Source organism: Triticum dicoccoides, chromosome 4B, assembly GCF_002162155.2.
Source record: "Triticum dicoccoides isolate Atlit2015 ecotype Zavitan chromosome 4B, WEW_v2.0, whole genome shotgun sequence".
NCBI classification, from domain to species: domain Eukaryota; kingdom Viridiplantae; phylum Streptophyta; class Magnoliopsida; order Poales; family Poaceae; genus Triticum; species Triticum dicoccoides.
In genome coordinates, this window is record NC_041387.1 from 527,028,070 (window position 1) to 527,043,630 (window position 15,561).

The 15,561-nt window shown below is 40.6% G+C and overlaps 1 protein-coding gene across 1 annotated transcript; it reads right to left on the reverse strand.

Annotated features, from left to right (window-relative positions):
* Positions 1–2,123: 2,123 nt before the first annotated feature.
* LOC119294408 (putative cyclin-dependent kinase F-2) lies at positions 2,124–3,407 on the reverse strand. The gene has a single exon (XM_037572585.1). It carries the CDS (start codon positions 3,405–3,407, stop codon positions 2,124–2,126), a length of 1,284 nt encoding a protein of 427 aa, XP_037428482.1.
* Between the last annotated feature and the right edge of the window lie 12,154 nt (positions 3,408–15,561).

Genomic DNA, 15,561 nt, shown 5'->3' on the forward strand with positions numbered 1-15,561 from the left:
AACTTGTGAGTGTGCTTTGCTCCGGTGAGGGCCGCGGGAAGTAGCCGGATTCGCCCGTCGTTGGTGGCGGCGGCGAGGATTCGCGAGAGGAAGAGGAGGAAAATGAGAGAAGTTGTTCACTGGGCTGGGTTGCTTGTCTCGCTGGGCTGGGTTAGTTGTAGCGCATGTGGCGACCTACGCTACGACTATGTTTCTAGTGCTAGCGCGTCCTAGCAAACCCGCGCTAGTAGTATGACCTGTCCGCGGGGCAACGGTCGGAGATATTTACTAGTAGCGTGCCCAAAGAAAACAAGCGCTGCTGCTAATCTATACCAGTAGCGTTCTTTGTGCCTAGCGCTACTGGTAATTACCAGTAGCGTGGGGGCATAAACAAACGCTACTGTTAAACTTCTATGTATAAGCATTTTCCTTTTAGTGTCATTAATTGTTTGTGTTCAGATATGTCACCCGTTTTCATCATGCATGAACTGAATTGACCAGCAGCCCATATACACCAAAATGGGCCTCTCCTTTTTTCTAACTTCCCTACTTTAACGACATGTGTAGGCATGCCATTAAGCTCATGTACAGTGCACACGCCCATGCAATCCAATTCACTCGTGCCTCTGCCTCCCAAATTCACTCTCCTTCGATGGATTTTCATCCTCAATAGGACTCCAATCTCTCAACCTTGTTGCTTACCAACCTTGAGTCTAGATCTACTGCCATATAGAAATGAGCTCTCCAATAGGTGTTCATAATGGCTTGGATCTCTAGCGCCTGGTCTGTCCATTCTGTCTCTACATGATGTAGGTCTGGTATTACAAAAAAAACTATGCTTGATTTAAAAAAGTTCTTAATTCCTGATTAGTTTTGTGGCTACAAACACTCCAGAACATAATGATGATTAAAGTTTAATGATAGTATTTAACTCGAGTAATTTTCTATTTATGACTGTTTTAATTAGAAACTTCGAATATACTCTCTTTTTTTTGCGAGGTGAATGTCCTTGATTCATCTTTTGCACATCTGATTTAGTTATGGCTCAGAGGGTATTTTCTCTGTACATTGGTATATTGGCACATGTTTGCTAATTTTAAAGGAAGTTTGAGACGCCAAGAAATTATGTACAGTTGAAATCATGTTAGCAAACTTCCTTTGTCCGCTGCAGATACGCTTGGACTCTATATATTTGCCCTTGACCTTGGTAAACTACACTTCTACGAAGTATAAAGCAACAGCACCAAGCATCAACAACATCCAACAACAATCCAGGTTCGAGTTCAAGAAAAGGGATAGGGAAGAAAAGTTAACAAGTACGGCTGGGGGTAAACTACACTTCTAGCGGGAGTGTTGTTCGTTGTCGCACTTTTTATTCCCTTTTTGCACTATGCATGTACCCCTCTATTAAAGTTTTTTTTAGTCCTCGCGCTTGACTGAATAATACAACTTGAAAAATGTTTTTATATTATGGGATGGAGTAACTTATTAAGAAAAAAAATAAGGAACAATGTCATTAGAATTTACAGAAAAATATTTCTTAGTCTTTTTGGTAATATTAACAATATAATGATATACTCCCTCCGTCCAGAAATACTTGTCGGAGAAATGGTTGTAACTAGACGTATTTTAGTTCTAGATACATCCATTTTTGTCCATTTCTCCGACAAGACAAGTATTTCCGGACGGATGGAGTATTTTGTAAGGAAAATAAAGGTCAGAGATACACCTATAAAAATGTATCACTGTCCAAAATGTCATGTATTATATACAATTGTGAAGATGGTAAATAGGACTAAAAATATCTACATGGTATAAAAATAAATACTCGGCACATTCCATGCATTTGCGAGGGCCACTCTTCTAGATTAACAAAAGAACATATATAGAAGGGCAATGGTGATGATACATATTAAACATGACTGATTTACAACATGCTCAGTTCGAGGGACATCTCATCTCCAAGCAATTACATATAGCTAGATGGACAAGGGCGGCGATGACAAGCCCTTTCCAAATTAGCAGTACAAGGTTTCAAAAAGTCAGCAGAAAGACAAAACCACCACCGTACGTGGAGTTCTTCATGCTAGGATTTGCACCGTGAAGCACATATGCTAGCAAGCATCTAGCTAGCTACGCCTACACTACATGGCCTTGTTCCACATCGCTAGTGGTATTCTGAGCACGTTCTTCATCTGTGGTGTCGCCGGTGGGATGACCTTGATCCGCTGCAGCAGGTTCTCCTTCGTTCCTGGCGTCGCCGGTGGGATGATCTTGATCCGCCCAAGGTTCTTCTTGGGTGTCGCCGGCGGAGTGAACTTGATCCGCAGCACAGTCTTCTTCTTGAGTGTCCCCGCCGACACGATCTTGATCCGCATAACGTTCCTTACTGGCGGCAACGACTTTGACACGTCGTCGGTGGGGGTAGGGAGCTTGGGCTCGAACCACGGGAGCTGGAGCGCGGCGGCCGTCGTCAGCCGCCTAGCTGGGTTGCACTCGAGAAGCCCTTTCAAGACTTGGAAGCCGTCCTGGGACAAGGTCTCCCGGGGGAAGAGGTTTCCCAGCGTGTTTGTGTTGTGCTGCTGCGCCTGCGCGGAGAAGAACACTCGCGGCACCTCGGCCGCGACGAAGTCCGGCCACGTGCTCTCGTCCGGGAAGCCAAGAACGCGGAAGATGGCCGAGAGCTGGGCGGCCCTGTCGTCCTTCTTGTCGGCCTTGAACAGCATCCTGCCGGTCAGCATCTCGGCCATGACGCATCCCAGCGACCACACGTCGACGCCCGCGTCGTAGTCCGGCCTCCCCAGGAGCATCTCGGGGGCCATGTAGGGCATGGTGCCGGCGAACTCGTACGGCTTCCTCGCGGTCTTCAAGGACATGGCCAGCCCGAGGTCGCAGAACTTTAGGATCTTTCCTCCTTCCCCGACCAGGATGTTGTGGGGCTTGATGTCGCGGTGGAGGATGCCGTGCTTGTGCGTCTTGTTGGCTCCGGTGAGGAGCTGCCACATGTAGGCTTTCACGATGGCCTCCGGTAGCGGCGGCCTCTCGGACAAGAAAGCGTGGAGGTTGGGCCCGACGTAGTCCATGGCGAGGCAGAGGTTGTAGGTCTCAGGGTCGCGGAAGAGTCCGTGGGAGCCGACGACGTAAGGGTTCGGGGTGCAGGCCTCGAGGAAGCCGGCCTCGTCCTGGATCTCTTTGTTGGCGGTGACAAGATCGCCGCTGGAGCGGAGGACCTTGATGGCGACGGTCTTGCCCGTGACGCGGTGGCGCGCCTTGAGGACGGCGCCGAAGCTGCCCTCGCCGAGGCAGGGCGTGTCATCGAACTCGATGGCCGCGGTGCTTCCGATGCGGACGCGCCTCCTCTTGCAGCAGGAGATTTCTGGTTCTTGATCCGTCCCGTGGCCGGCAGCTGGTCGCTTGCCGGCAGCCATGGCGCTCGAGCTGGACCTGGACTAGGGCTTCGCTTCGCGTGGACTTGATGCGGGGCTTGGCGATGGATCGGAGGTGGAAGCAGGAGATCGAGGAAAGGGGGGAGGGAGCTAGGGTTGAGCTAGAGCAACGCAAACATTTCTGTATATATAGATCGTGCATGAATGCGCGATCGACTAGGCTACGTATTGGGTACTGACCGCGCACCACCCGGATTCCATCCATCAGCCCTGCATGCGTATTCTTTAAGCAAACCGCGTGCAGATGGAGTTCGATATTGCTCTGGCTATGGCTGCTCATGTAGTTAGCCATGCTATCCGTACTGTGATTGTACTCGGAGTAAATCGAGTCAATTGCATGGCTAGTCAAAGGATGTTGCCCTACGGACGGGTTTAGCCAAAGTTGGAGTTGGCTGTTGTGTGCATGGCCGAGTAGGTCTCTGTGTGTGCGCGCATGTACATATATGTGGGCCCGACTATACTAATACTCCTGCATGACAAGCATTCGAGAAAATGGTTTTTCTAGCGGTTTGGGTTTCTACTCACACGATCTTGATCGGAGATTCGTGCAGTATCTGCCCGGTCAACAGAATGAACTGTGCGTATTTCGATGGGCAGTACACAACCTCAAACGATGTGTACGTCTGTACATGTCCAAAATAGTAGCAATACCATGCGGGACCCATGTTGGAACCATGCCTCACCCATATGCCCAGTAGCTAATGTTTCATTTGAACCCTATGAGTCCATGACCTAAATCGAAGTGTGTGACGGCTCTACAAGATTTCGATTAAGATTTCTCTGTCTACTTGGATGCATAGAATACAAATCCGGCGGCGTACTACCAGTTTTCAACAGCAAGTTCGATCCGCTTCCTTGTTAACAAGGTAATCCACCATCTCAACAAACGTATTGAAATCAATGACGCTCATATGTGGGCAATTTTTCACCTCCAAATCTATTCCGCTTTGCTAGCACACATTACGTGGAAAGTGTGATGTTCCAATATGAGAACGATTTCCTTTCAAATTTTGTATGCTGTTGATGTCCCGCTCACATATTACCTAAGTAGAGTATATGGTAACAAAAAAGTTGATGTTATCTTTTTTTACTGACATTGGTGTGTGCAGCATCGATTTTGTATATGGTATGTGCGACTAACATCCTCACTGTGTGCTAATTACATGCTAGTTTAATGTGTTGTTCCGTACATTGATTTGTATTATAACAATTGCAAACTCTAAGAAGTTCAACCTTGGTTAACTCCATTTTTCCATCGAATAGGCAACCTGATTTTTGCCGCGTTCCATATCTCTTAAATGTAACAATCTATACGGCTACTGTTAATGTTTGACTATTAATGTATGAGTGCACATTATAATCGCTCGTCTCAGTTATATGTTATTGCATTTTGGTTTCACTTTCTTCTAGAATGGTCTGATTGAATTGTATGTATGAAAATGTCACTGTAAAACTACTCTCTGAAACTACATTGCATAGTACGTAGTTCCTTCCCAACTAATCAAGCTGTCTCATCTGTATATTGGACATGAACAGATCGAGTGACCACTATGGTGGTCATGCATAAGCGTAGAAGGCATGAAGAAATTTTCAAATGCTTGATCGACATCTATGAACATGGGTATGCCGAATCAAACATTTATACACACTGGCGTCCAAAATATAAACAAGTAGTACAATAGATTTCAAATGCCTTCTAATAATGTTTGGCAATACTATTGCATCCACTCCCAAAAGCAATAATTGAGTTTTCGCATAAGTTCACGACTAATATTATGGATCAGCCTATCTACATTGCATAGTCTTCTGCAATTAGGTCGTACTGCGCTGGCAGCCTTGTGTTGTTGCCTTTCATTGACATTATATCCCATAGTTCTTTTCCTCTCATTACTGGAAGTGCAGCCTGCATCACAAAAATAACCACTTCTGTTAGCACATGAGTACGAACATTATGTATCATGTCAACATGGTCGACAGTAGATGGCTCATTGTTGCAGTTTTACAAGCATGCTTACATTGTTAAGAGGAGTTGCTAGTTCGTCGTGTCCATTGTAGTACAGAGCACAGTACATGACATACAAAGCTGAATTTTCTCTGTGAACATCCTTGTTATAGCAATAGACATACCAAAAATACGAAAAATGTGATTTTGATGTTTACATTTGTTCAGCATACCTGGTGCATATCTTTTCCTTGATCTTGATAGGCCATGTTTGTTTTGGCCATTTCCATCTCGGGTAAAATGTTTCAATGCACTTTGTCATCGTAAAGTGTAAGTCAATGCCTTCACATCGTGTTCATTAGCCCCAGTTTTGTTAGGGTCCAACAGATGGTTTTCCTTGTTCACTGTGTCCCATATGTACACTGATTTCGTATTGTAATAATAGTCTAGTAGAACTATTATCTGCGCGTGGATGTAGCGGTACCGACAATATGTAATGATGCCTTTCACAAATGCTGGTACCGATGATAGTACCTGTGTGCAGTATTCTACTTCATACTTGAATAACTTGCTTCTGAAAAATTCCACATACTGCTTTAGATCGGTTGGTCTATCCTTGATTAGAGCTAGATGTTGCAAAACCAAGAGAATTCCATATGAGTTGAATAAAAAAACTTAAAACATAGCCGTGCCACTGTGATTCACTTGTGTTTGACTTGAATTGATAAGACAGGGATGTTTGCTTATGCACCGACCAACTGTTTGGCATGAAGTGTCTAGGCTATTTCTGAAATTCTCCGAATAGTAGGTCATCGATTGCGGCACATATATGATCTAAGGAGTGCATCACAATATTCCACCGAGTACATTGCACCTAATTTGGAATTTGTTTTCATAACCGTTTCAGATATACGTATTGTTGTTGGACTATGATGCTCATACCATATGCTGCAGACAAAACACCTGATTATTAGTTCACATCCTTGATTATGCTATGTATAATATGTCTAATTCTGGGTAAAATAGATACGCTGATAGATCGTTTTCATTTTGTTTGTGCGGCCATCTCTAGAATTCTTGCTGTGTGATACTCCCTCCGTTCCTTTATATAAGGTGTATATGTTTTACCCCAACATTCCACAATGTAAGGTGTATTTCACTTTTTCTCTCAGTTTTCCATGCGTGCCCTTCCACCAACCAGTACATGCCTTTCATAAAAAGTACTCCCTTCTTCCCAAAATAAGTGTCTCAACTTTGTACTAGCTTTAGTACAAAGTTGTACTAAGCTTGAGACACTTATTTTGAGACGGAGGGAGTAGTATGTAGTCCCCAATAGGAAGGTCATAAAAAAATAATCTCTCTCCTTAATTGCATGCACTCACATTTCTCTCTCTACTATCCCACTGATTGATTTTATTCTGTTGCAGCAAGATTCAGTTGCCTTTTATTAGGTCGATGCTTACTTAGTTTCCACTAACTAAGATGCTAACTACTTAATTAGTACAGGGTATTTTCGTCCAAAATTCTCCTCAGTTTTGTGCCTTGGTCACCGTGCCCAAAAAATACACACCTTACATAAAGGAAAGGAGGGAGTACCTTAGAGTCTACGTTTGATGTGTCGAACTCAAATGGTGACTTCCCGTCATATGGCAAGTGATCTGCATATCACTTCACTTAGTATTTTTAATTCAAAGATGTAGACTTTTTTAAATGGCTATGTTGTTTACCTTCGTTCCGCATTGCAAGCTGGTGTGCAGAGCAATTCATCAATGATGGCTTTGCTTCTCCTGCTTGGTGTGCTCGCAGACAGAACTCACATTTCTCATTTGGCTGACAACCTATATGCAACAGAAGCAGCATGTTAGACTTTTTTCAAATTTGTAAATCTGTTCTTGGGTGACATATAGTAATTGTATTTTCCAATATATTGTACCGGTGTAGTTGGTGTTGTGATTCTTTGACAATATGTCATGTTTACCTTTTGTATACAAGACAATCTGACCTACAAGGTGAGCATCGAGATCCAGAGAGCATTCTGCTCCCGAGATGTTAGTAATTGCAACTCTCTTTTCATGCTCCGCCTCACAGGACAATGGGCTTTTTTGTTTTTCTACCAAATGAGTTCATGACAGATAAGAATTTAAAAATGCTTGATAATTTAAGTGGCAAACCTTCTTTTTTTCCCGCGAACGCACCTTTAGAAGCTCTAATTTTTTTACCGCTATCCTTGTATTTGGTCTTCAGGATTAGTTGTCCAACTGACATGGCTTTCCCACTCCTGGTAGTTGCTGGATTTAAAATGGCATTGTGCGACCATAAAATATATTAGGAATCATTACAAAAAATACCAGACATTTGGAAGTTTAAACAAGGTTCCTACCGCAAAACATGTCTATGAGTTTGTATCATTTATATAATTAATGTGCTTGATCAAGTAGATGTACTGTGAAACAAATCTTCTACATGCGCTTCTCAAGGCTTCTTCTTCGTCCAGTAATTCGCTGGCATTAAGTGCCTCCCTCTTTCTCTTATTGTTCAACGACTGTAAAACCTATTGCCCTTGTCTGGTAATCTAGAATAGCAAACTAGGTGTGATTCTTTGAACTGTGAATAGGAGAGTTGTTACTACATGCCCAAACGATGGTTCTATAGCTAAGATATGTAATTTGGTGGATTACATGGTGTTTCCCAAAAAGCCGGCTACTTGACCCTTCTACATAGATAGTGTCCTCCTCTATTAACTCTTGAACCACATCTTGGGTGAAGAGGGAAGCCCGTGGAAACACATTATCAAATATGTTGATGCAACTTGTTTTTAGATTGTCCAGATAGTCAACCTGCAAATTGTATAATAGAATGAAGCAATGTTTTTTGGTGTGTTCTTAAATAATCATTGTCATATAACCATATTGAACATGCTCCTATTATTTACCTGCAGATACGATGGACAACCACCAAGCTTCATATGTGGGCACTTTGCCATAATTTCAGTCTGAGCACACCTTGCCTCCTCCAGAGTTTGCTTCCTCACATATTCTGACCAGTTCAACGAATGTATCTCAGTTGGATCAACAAGTCTAGGAATGATCTCAAACTGGAATGCAATTTTTCTTCCATTTACAGCAAACAATCATGCTATTACTAAAATTGTTGCGGCAACTCTAAAACCCATCTATTCGTGAAACGACATCTCAAACTGGTGTCAAGATTAAGCTACTAGGAATGATCTCAAACTGGAATGCAATTTTGCTTCCATTTACAGCAAACAATCATGCTATTGCTAAAATTGTTGCGGCAACTCTGAAACCCATCTTGTAAAAATTATGAATTGTTTACACATGATTAATATACAAATTGTCTACGTTGTCCTAATTTTCAGAATTTTGGAGTTACATAAGTATGGTCATTGTTCAGATCATTATAGACTGTTCTGTTTTTGACAGATTCTGTTTTCAATGCACAGTTTGCTTGTTTTCTAGTTTCTATGGCTTATATTGGTCAATACAAATTCTGGAAATGATAGAGTATAGTAGGCATTATGTGGAGGAAATTATGAATCTTGTCTTTGACAGTACCCAAGTGAATGATTTGCTCTTTATCATACTAACCTATTTCACGAAGTTCCGTTAAGTTTTGTGTGATTCAAGTTTTCAAGTTTTTGTTGAGATATCGATATGAGGAGAATAATTAAGGAGTGGCAATACCCTAAGCTTAGGGATTCCCAAGGCACCCCAAGGTAATATTCAAGGAATATCCAAGCAACTAAGTTTGGGGATGCCCCGGAAGGCATCCCCTCTTTCGTCTTCAACATTATCGGTAACCTTACTTGGAGCTATATTTTTTTCATCACATGATATGTGTTTTTCTTGGAGCGTCATTTCATTTTGTTGAGATATGCTTTCTGTTATTTAGAATGATGTTTTGTATCTTTTACTTCAGTAAAAGTTTCAAGTATAGCCTTTACCATACTTATTTGGCAAGTCTATATGTTGTTGTTTGAAAACAGAAAGTTTTCTATCATTGACTGAATTCTTCAGAAAAGTCAGAACGTGATAAAATCTTGAAATTTTTACACAGGGTGCTATAATAAAGTTTCTACTGTGTAGAATTTTTTCAGAATTTTTGGAGCTAAAGAAGTATGAATATTCTTCTATCCTTTATAGACTATTCTGTTTAGACAAATTGTTGTTATGTTTGCATATGTTTGCTTGTTTAATGATTCTATTTGAGGATAGGAGTATTAACTATGTAGAGGCATTTAGTATGTATTGTTAAATATTAATTTTAGTGATTTGTTCTAGTAGGGAATGATAAGGTTTTGCATTGATTTATACTAACTTATCTCATGAGTTCTTGTCTTGTTTTGTGTGGATGAAGTTTTTGAGATTTAGGGAAACCGTGATACGAAAGGAATTAAGGAGACACAAAAACTCAAGCTTGGGGATGCCCAAGGCCTCCAAATATATTATTCCAAGAAGTCTCAAGCATCTAAGCTTGGGGATGCCCCGGTAGGCATCCCACCTTTCTTCATCAACAATTATCGGTTAGTATCGGTTGATCGAGCCTAAGTTTTTGCTTCTTCCTACAAGATGTGCTATTCTTGAATGTCATTTTATTTTGTTTTGTTTGCTATCTGAATAAAATACTTAGGATCTAAACATTTTAAGAGAGAGAGAGAGAGAGTCCTCACATAGCTACTTAATTATTTAACTACTCATTTGACCTTCACTTATATCTCTTTGGAGTAGTTTTTCATTTACTCTTGTTCTTCACTTATATCCTAAGAGTAAATTCTTGAATGAATTGAATATCATAAATTTGAAATTATATGTTCTTCATACGCTTGTGTCATACCTAGTAGTAGCTTCACATTGGGTTTAGAAAGAAAAATCTATTGAAGTTTGACAATCACAATATTTGTCATACAAGCAATTCATAAATGATTAGTATAAGGAAGAGAACTTTCACATATAAATATATTATCATGAACATCTTCTATGATTGTGAATACCCACTAATTATTTTCAAACTTGAGCAAATTAGTTGAAGTTGGACAAGGAAGGCAAAGTAATGAGTTATGTTTGGATATATTTGCATAGAAGTTATATTTTTATGGATCCTCTAACATGTGGTCATTCATACTAAGTAGAGATACTACTTCTGCATCCAAAAACCCTTAAACCCAGTTTCTTGCCATGAGTGTCCGCCAAATCTACCTATGGATTGAATAAGATCCTTTAAGTAAGTTGTCATGGGTGCAAAAAGCAATAAAAATTGCTCCTAAAATATGTATGATCTTTTATTGCAAGAGAAAATAAGCGTTGTACGAACTTGTGACGGTAAAGAAATAAAAGCAATAGACTGCATAATAAAGGTTGCCATCACAAGGGACAATATAACGTGATGTTCCTTTTCATTAAGGGCTTGCGCAACCAAAAATAAAAAGCGCATGACGACCTCTGCTTCCCTCTGCGAAGGGGCTATCTTTTACTTTATGTATTTACTTTTATGGAAGAGCCAATAAGTATTCACTCTTATTTCAACCCGAGTTATTCTTTAGTTGGAAAGCATCATGTGGTGGGGAATGATCCAGGCATATATGGCCAATCAAATATATCCGATCATGAATTATTATTGTTGATAATTATCTCTATGATAAATAAGTTTGGAGGCGAAGCATTAAGCCCCTATCTTTCTCTGTGTTCGATGGATGATATTTGTTCTAAAAATATGCTTTGAGTACTGGAAATCATAGAAGACTATATGAGAATTGAGTATGTGGAGCTCTTACTTAGACTTTATTGAAAATAAGTTGAATTGCAATTGTTTGGTGACTAAGAACATAGGTTGTTAAGTTTCAAGAGAATGCATTGTATGAACCATAACATGTGAATTAATTGCTACTTTATCATGATGAGTTTTATGAGATGAACTATTGTTTATGATATATAATGATGCTAGAAAAAGTTATTAGAGTTACCATTGATCAAATTTATGCACTATGCTAGCATTCACACTTCATAAATTATTTCTTTTATCATTTACCTTCATTAAGCTTGAGGATGCTGATACGTCTCCAACGTATCTATAATTGATGAAGTATTCATGCCATGTTTACAACAATTTTATATAGTTTTGGTATGATTTGATTGGAACTAACCTGGAATGACGCTGTTTTCAGCAGAACTACCGTGGTGTTGTTTTTTCTGCAGAATAAAAGTTCTCCAAATGCAACGAAACTTTTTGGCAATTTTTTTGAGAACGAAAGAGGCACTAGAAGCTTCGTGGGAGGGCCAGAAGAGCCACGAGGGGCCTATAAGCCACCTGGCCACGCCCTGGTGGCTTGTGGGCCCCCTATGGCACCTCCTAACGTGAGACCTACGCCAAAAAATCCTATAAATACAGAAACCCCCAAAAATAACCCTAGAACTTAGACTCCACCGCCACAAGCCTCTGCATCTTCGAAATACCATCTGGAGCCCCGTTTCGGCGCCCTGTCGGGGTGGGGGATCATCACCGGAGGCCATCTTCATCATCCCGGCGGACACCATGATGAGGGAGTAGTTCACCCTCGAGGCTAGGGGTATGTACAAGTAGCTATGTGTTTGATCTCTCTCTCTCTCTCTCATTCTTGATTTGGCACGATCTTGATGTATCGCAAGCTTTGTTAAAACAGTTGGATCATATGGTATTTTCCCCCTCTCTATCTTGTTGTGATGAATTGAATTTTCACCTTTGAGGTTTCACTATTATCAGATTGAGTACTTTTATGGATTTGAGAACACTTGACGTATGTATTGCATGTCGACACCCGGGGTGACAATGGGGTGTTCTATTGATTCAGTTGATGTATATTTTGGCACTCAACTCGCGGATTCCCGAGGTGACATTGGGGTAATCTATGCATGGTGGTTGATGCACGTTTTCGTCCTACTTTTCATGTAGAAATCTTGGGGCACTCTTTGAAGTTCTTTGTGTTGGATTGAATATTATGAATCTGAAGTTGTTTGATGCATATTCTGTGATCAACTCACGGATACTTGTGGTGACATTGGAGTATCTAGGTGACATTAGAGTTGGTTGATGTGTATCATATGGTGTTATTTTAGTACAAACTCTAGGGCTATTTGTGACACTTATAGGAATAGCTCAATAGATTGATCAGAAGGATAGCTTTGAGGTGTTTTCGTACCCTATAAACAATTTCATCTTATATTCTTTGCTAGATAAGAACTTTGGAGTGGTTCTTTGTGAAGCAAATATGCCCTAGAGGCAATAATAAAGTTGTTATTTTATATTTCCTTGTATCATGATAAATGTCTATTATTCATGCTAGAATTGTATTAACCGGAAACTTGATACATGTGTGGATACATAGACAAAACATCGTGGCCCTAGTATGCCTCTACTTGACTAGCTCATTAATCAAAGATGATTAAGTTTCCTAACCATAGACATGTGTTGTCATTTGATGAACGGGATCGCATCATTAGGAGAATGATGTGATGGACAAGACCCATTCGTTAGCTTAGCATTATGCTCGTTTAGTTTTATTGCTACTGCTTCTTCATGTCATATACATATTCCTCCGACTATGAGATTATGCAACTCCCGGATACCTGAGGAATGCCTTGTGTGCTATTGATACGTCTCCAACGTATCTATAATTTATGAAGCATTCATGCTATTTTATTATATGTTTTGAATGATTACGGGCTTTATTATACACTTTTATATTACTTTTGGGACTAACCTTAACCAGAGGCCCAGCCCATATTGCTGTTTTATTGTCTGTTTCAGTATTTCGAAGAAAAGGAACGGAGTCCAAACGAAATGAAACCTTCAACAGCGTGATTTTTAGGAAGAATGTGATCGGGTAGACTTGGAGTGCAAGCCAGGGGATCATCAAGGGAGCCACGAGACAGGGGGGCACGCCCTACCCTCTCGTGGGCCCCTAGAGGCTCCCCCAACCGACTTCTTTTGCCTATATAAGCCTACATACCGTAAAAACATCGATGGAGAAGATAGATCGAGAGTTCCGCCGCCGCAAGCCTCTGTAGCCACCAAAAACCTCTCGGGAGCCCGTTCCGGCACCCTGCCGGAGGGGGGATTCTTCACCGGTGGCCATCTTCATCATCCCGGCGCTCTCCATGACGAGGAGGGAGTAGTTCACCCTCGGGGCTGAGGGTATGTACCAGTAGCTATGTGTTTGATCTCTCTCTCTCTCGCTCATGTTCTCTCTATGGCACGATCTTGATGTATCGTGAGCTTTGCTATTATAGTTGGATCTTATGATGTTTCTCCCCCCTCTACTCTCTTGTTATGAATTGAGTTTTCCCTTTGAAGTTATCTTATCGGATTGAGTCTGTAAGGATTTGAGAACACTTGATGTATGTCTTGCCGTGCTTATCTGTGGTGACAATGGGATATCACGTGCCACTTGATGTATGTTTTGGTGGCCAACTTGCGGGTTCCGCTCATGAACCTATGCATAGGGGTTGGCACACGTTTTCGTCTTGACTTTCCGGTAGAGACTTTGGGGCACTCTTTGAAGTACTTTGTGTTGGTTGAATAGATGAATCTGAGATTGTGTGATGCATATCGTATAATCATGCCCACGGATACTTGAGGTGACAATGGAGTATCTAGGTGACATTAGGGTTTTGGTTGATTTGTGTCTTAAGGTGTTATTCTAGTACGAACTCTTGAATAGATTGATCCGAAAGAATAACTTTGAGGTGGTTTCGTACCCTACCATAATCTCTTCGTTTGTTCTCCGCTATTAGTGGCTTTAGAGTGACTCTTTGTTGCATGTTGAGGGATTGTTATATGATCTATCTATGTTATTATTGTTGAGAGAACTTGCACTAGTGAAAGTATGAACCCTAGGACTTGTTTCCTATCATTGCAATACCGTTTACGCTCACTTTTATCATTAGTTTCCTTGCTGTTTTTATTATTTCAGATTACAAAAACCTATATCTACCATCCATATTGCACTTGTATCACCATCTCTTCGCCGAACTAGTGCACCTATACAATTTATCATTGTATTAAGTGTGTTGGGGACACAAGAGACTCTTTGTTATTTGGTTGCAGGGTTGTTTGAGAGAGTCCATATTCATCCTACGCCTCCTACGGATTGATAAACCTTAGGTCATCCACATGAGGGAAATTTGCTACTGTCCTACAAACCTGTGCACTTGCAGGCCCAACAACGTCTACAAGAAGAAGGTTGTGTAGTAGACATCAAGTTCTTTTCTGGTGCCGTTGCCGGGGAGGTGAGTGCTTGAAGGTATATCTCTAGATATTGCAATCGAATCTTTTTGTTTCTTGTTTTATCACTAGTTTAGTTTATAAAAGAAAACTAAAAAATGGAATCATCTTTTTAATATCTTTCGTGAGTATGATGAAAAGGAAAATTGTGCTCAAGTGCTAGAAGAAGAATTACATAGAATGCTTGGCATGAAATATGTGAATGATGAGCATGATTGCAATGTTGTAAGTATGAATTCCTTGAATATCCATGATTCTAATTATATGCAAAGCCACAAGCTTGGGGAAGCTATGTTTGATGAATATGATATATTTTTTCCCCCAAGTTTTGATGAGCAAATTTATTATGATGAAAGCATGCCTCCTATTTATGATGATTATATAGATGAAAGTGGGTTTGGAAGAGTGTCAACTTTAGGAAGTAGTTATCCCACTATTTTGGAGGATGTTGAATCTTATTGTGATGAACATGAAAGTGGATTTGGAAGAGTGTCAACTTTATTTAGTGATGATTCCACTATTTCAGAAGAGGTTCCAATTGATTATGAGAACAAAGTTGCTATCTATGATGATTATTGTGATGACTTGTATGCTATTAAGAATAATGATAACCATGAAACTTGTCATCATGATTTTAGTTTTCAATTGGATTATGCCTCACATGATAATTATTTTGTTGAGTTTGCTCCCACTACTATTCATGAGAAGAAATTTGCTTATGTGGAGAGTAGTAAATTTTCTATGCTTGTAGATCATGAAAAGAATGCTTTAGGTGCTGGTTATATTGTTGAATTCATTCATTATGCTACTGAAAATTATTATGAGGGAGGAACATATGCTTGTAGGAATTGCAATAATGTCAAGTTTCCTCTCTATGTGTTGAAAATCTTGAAGCTATGCTTGTTTTACCTTCATATG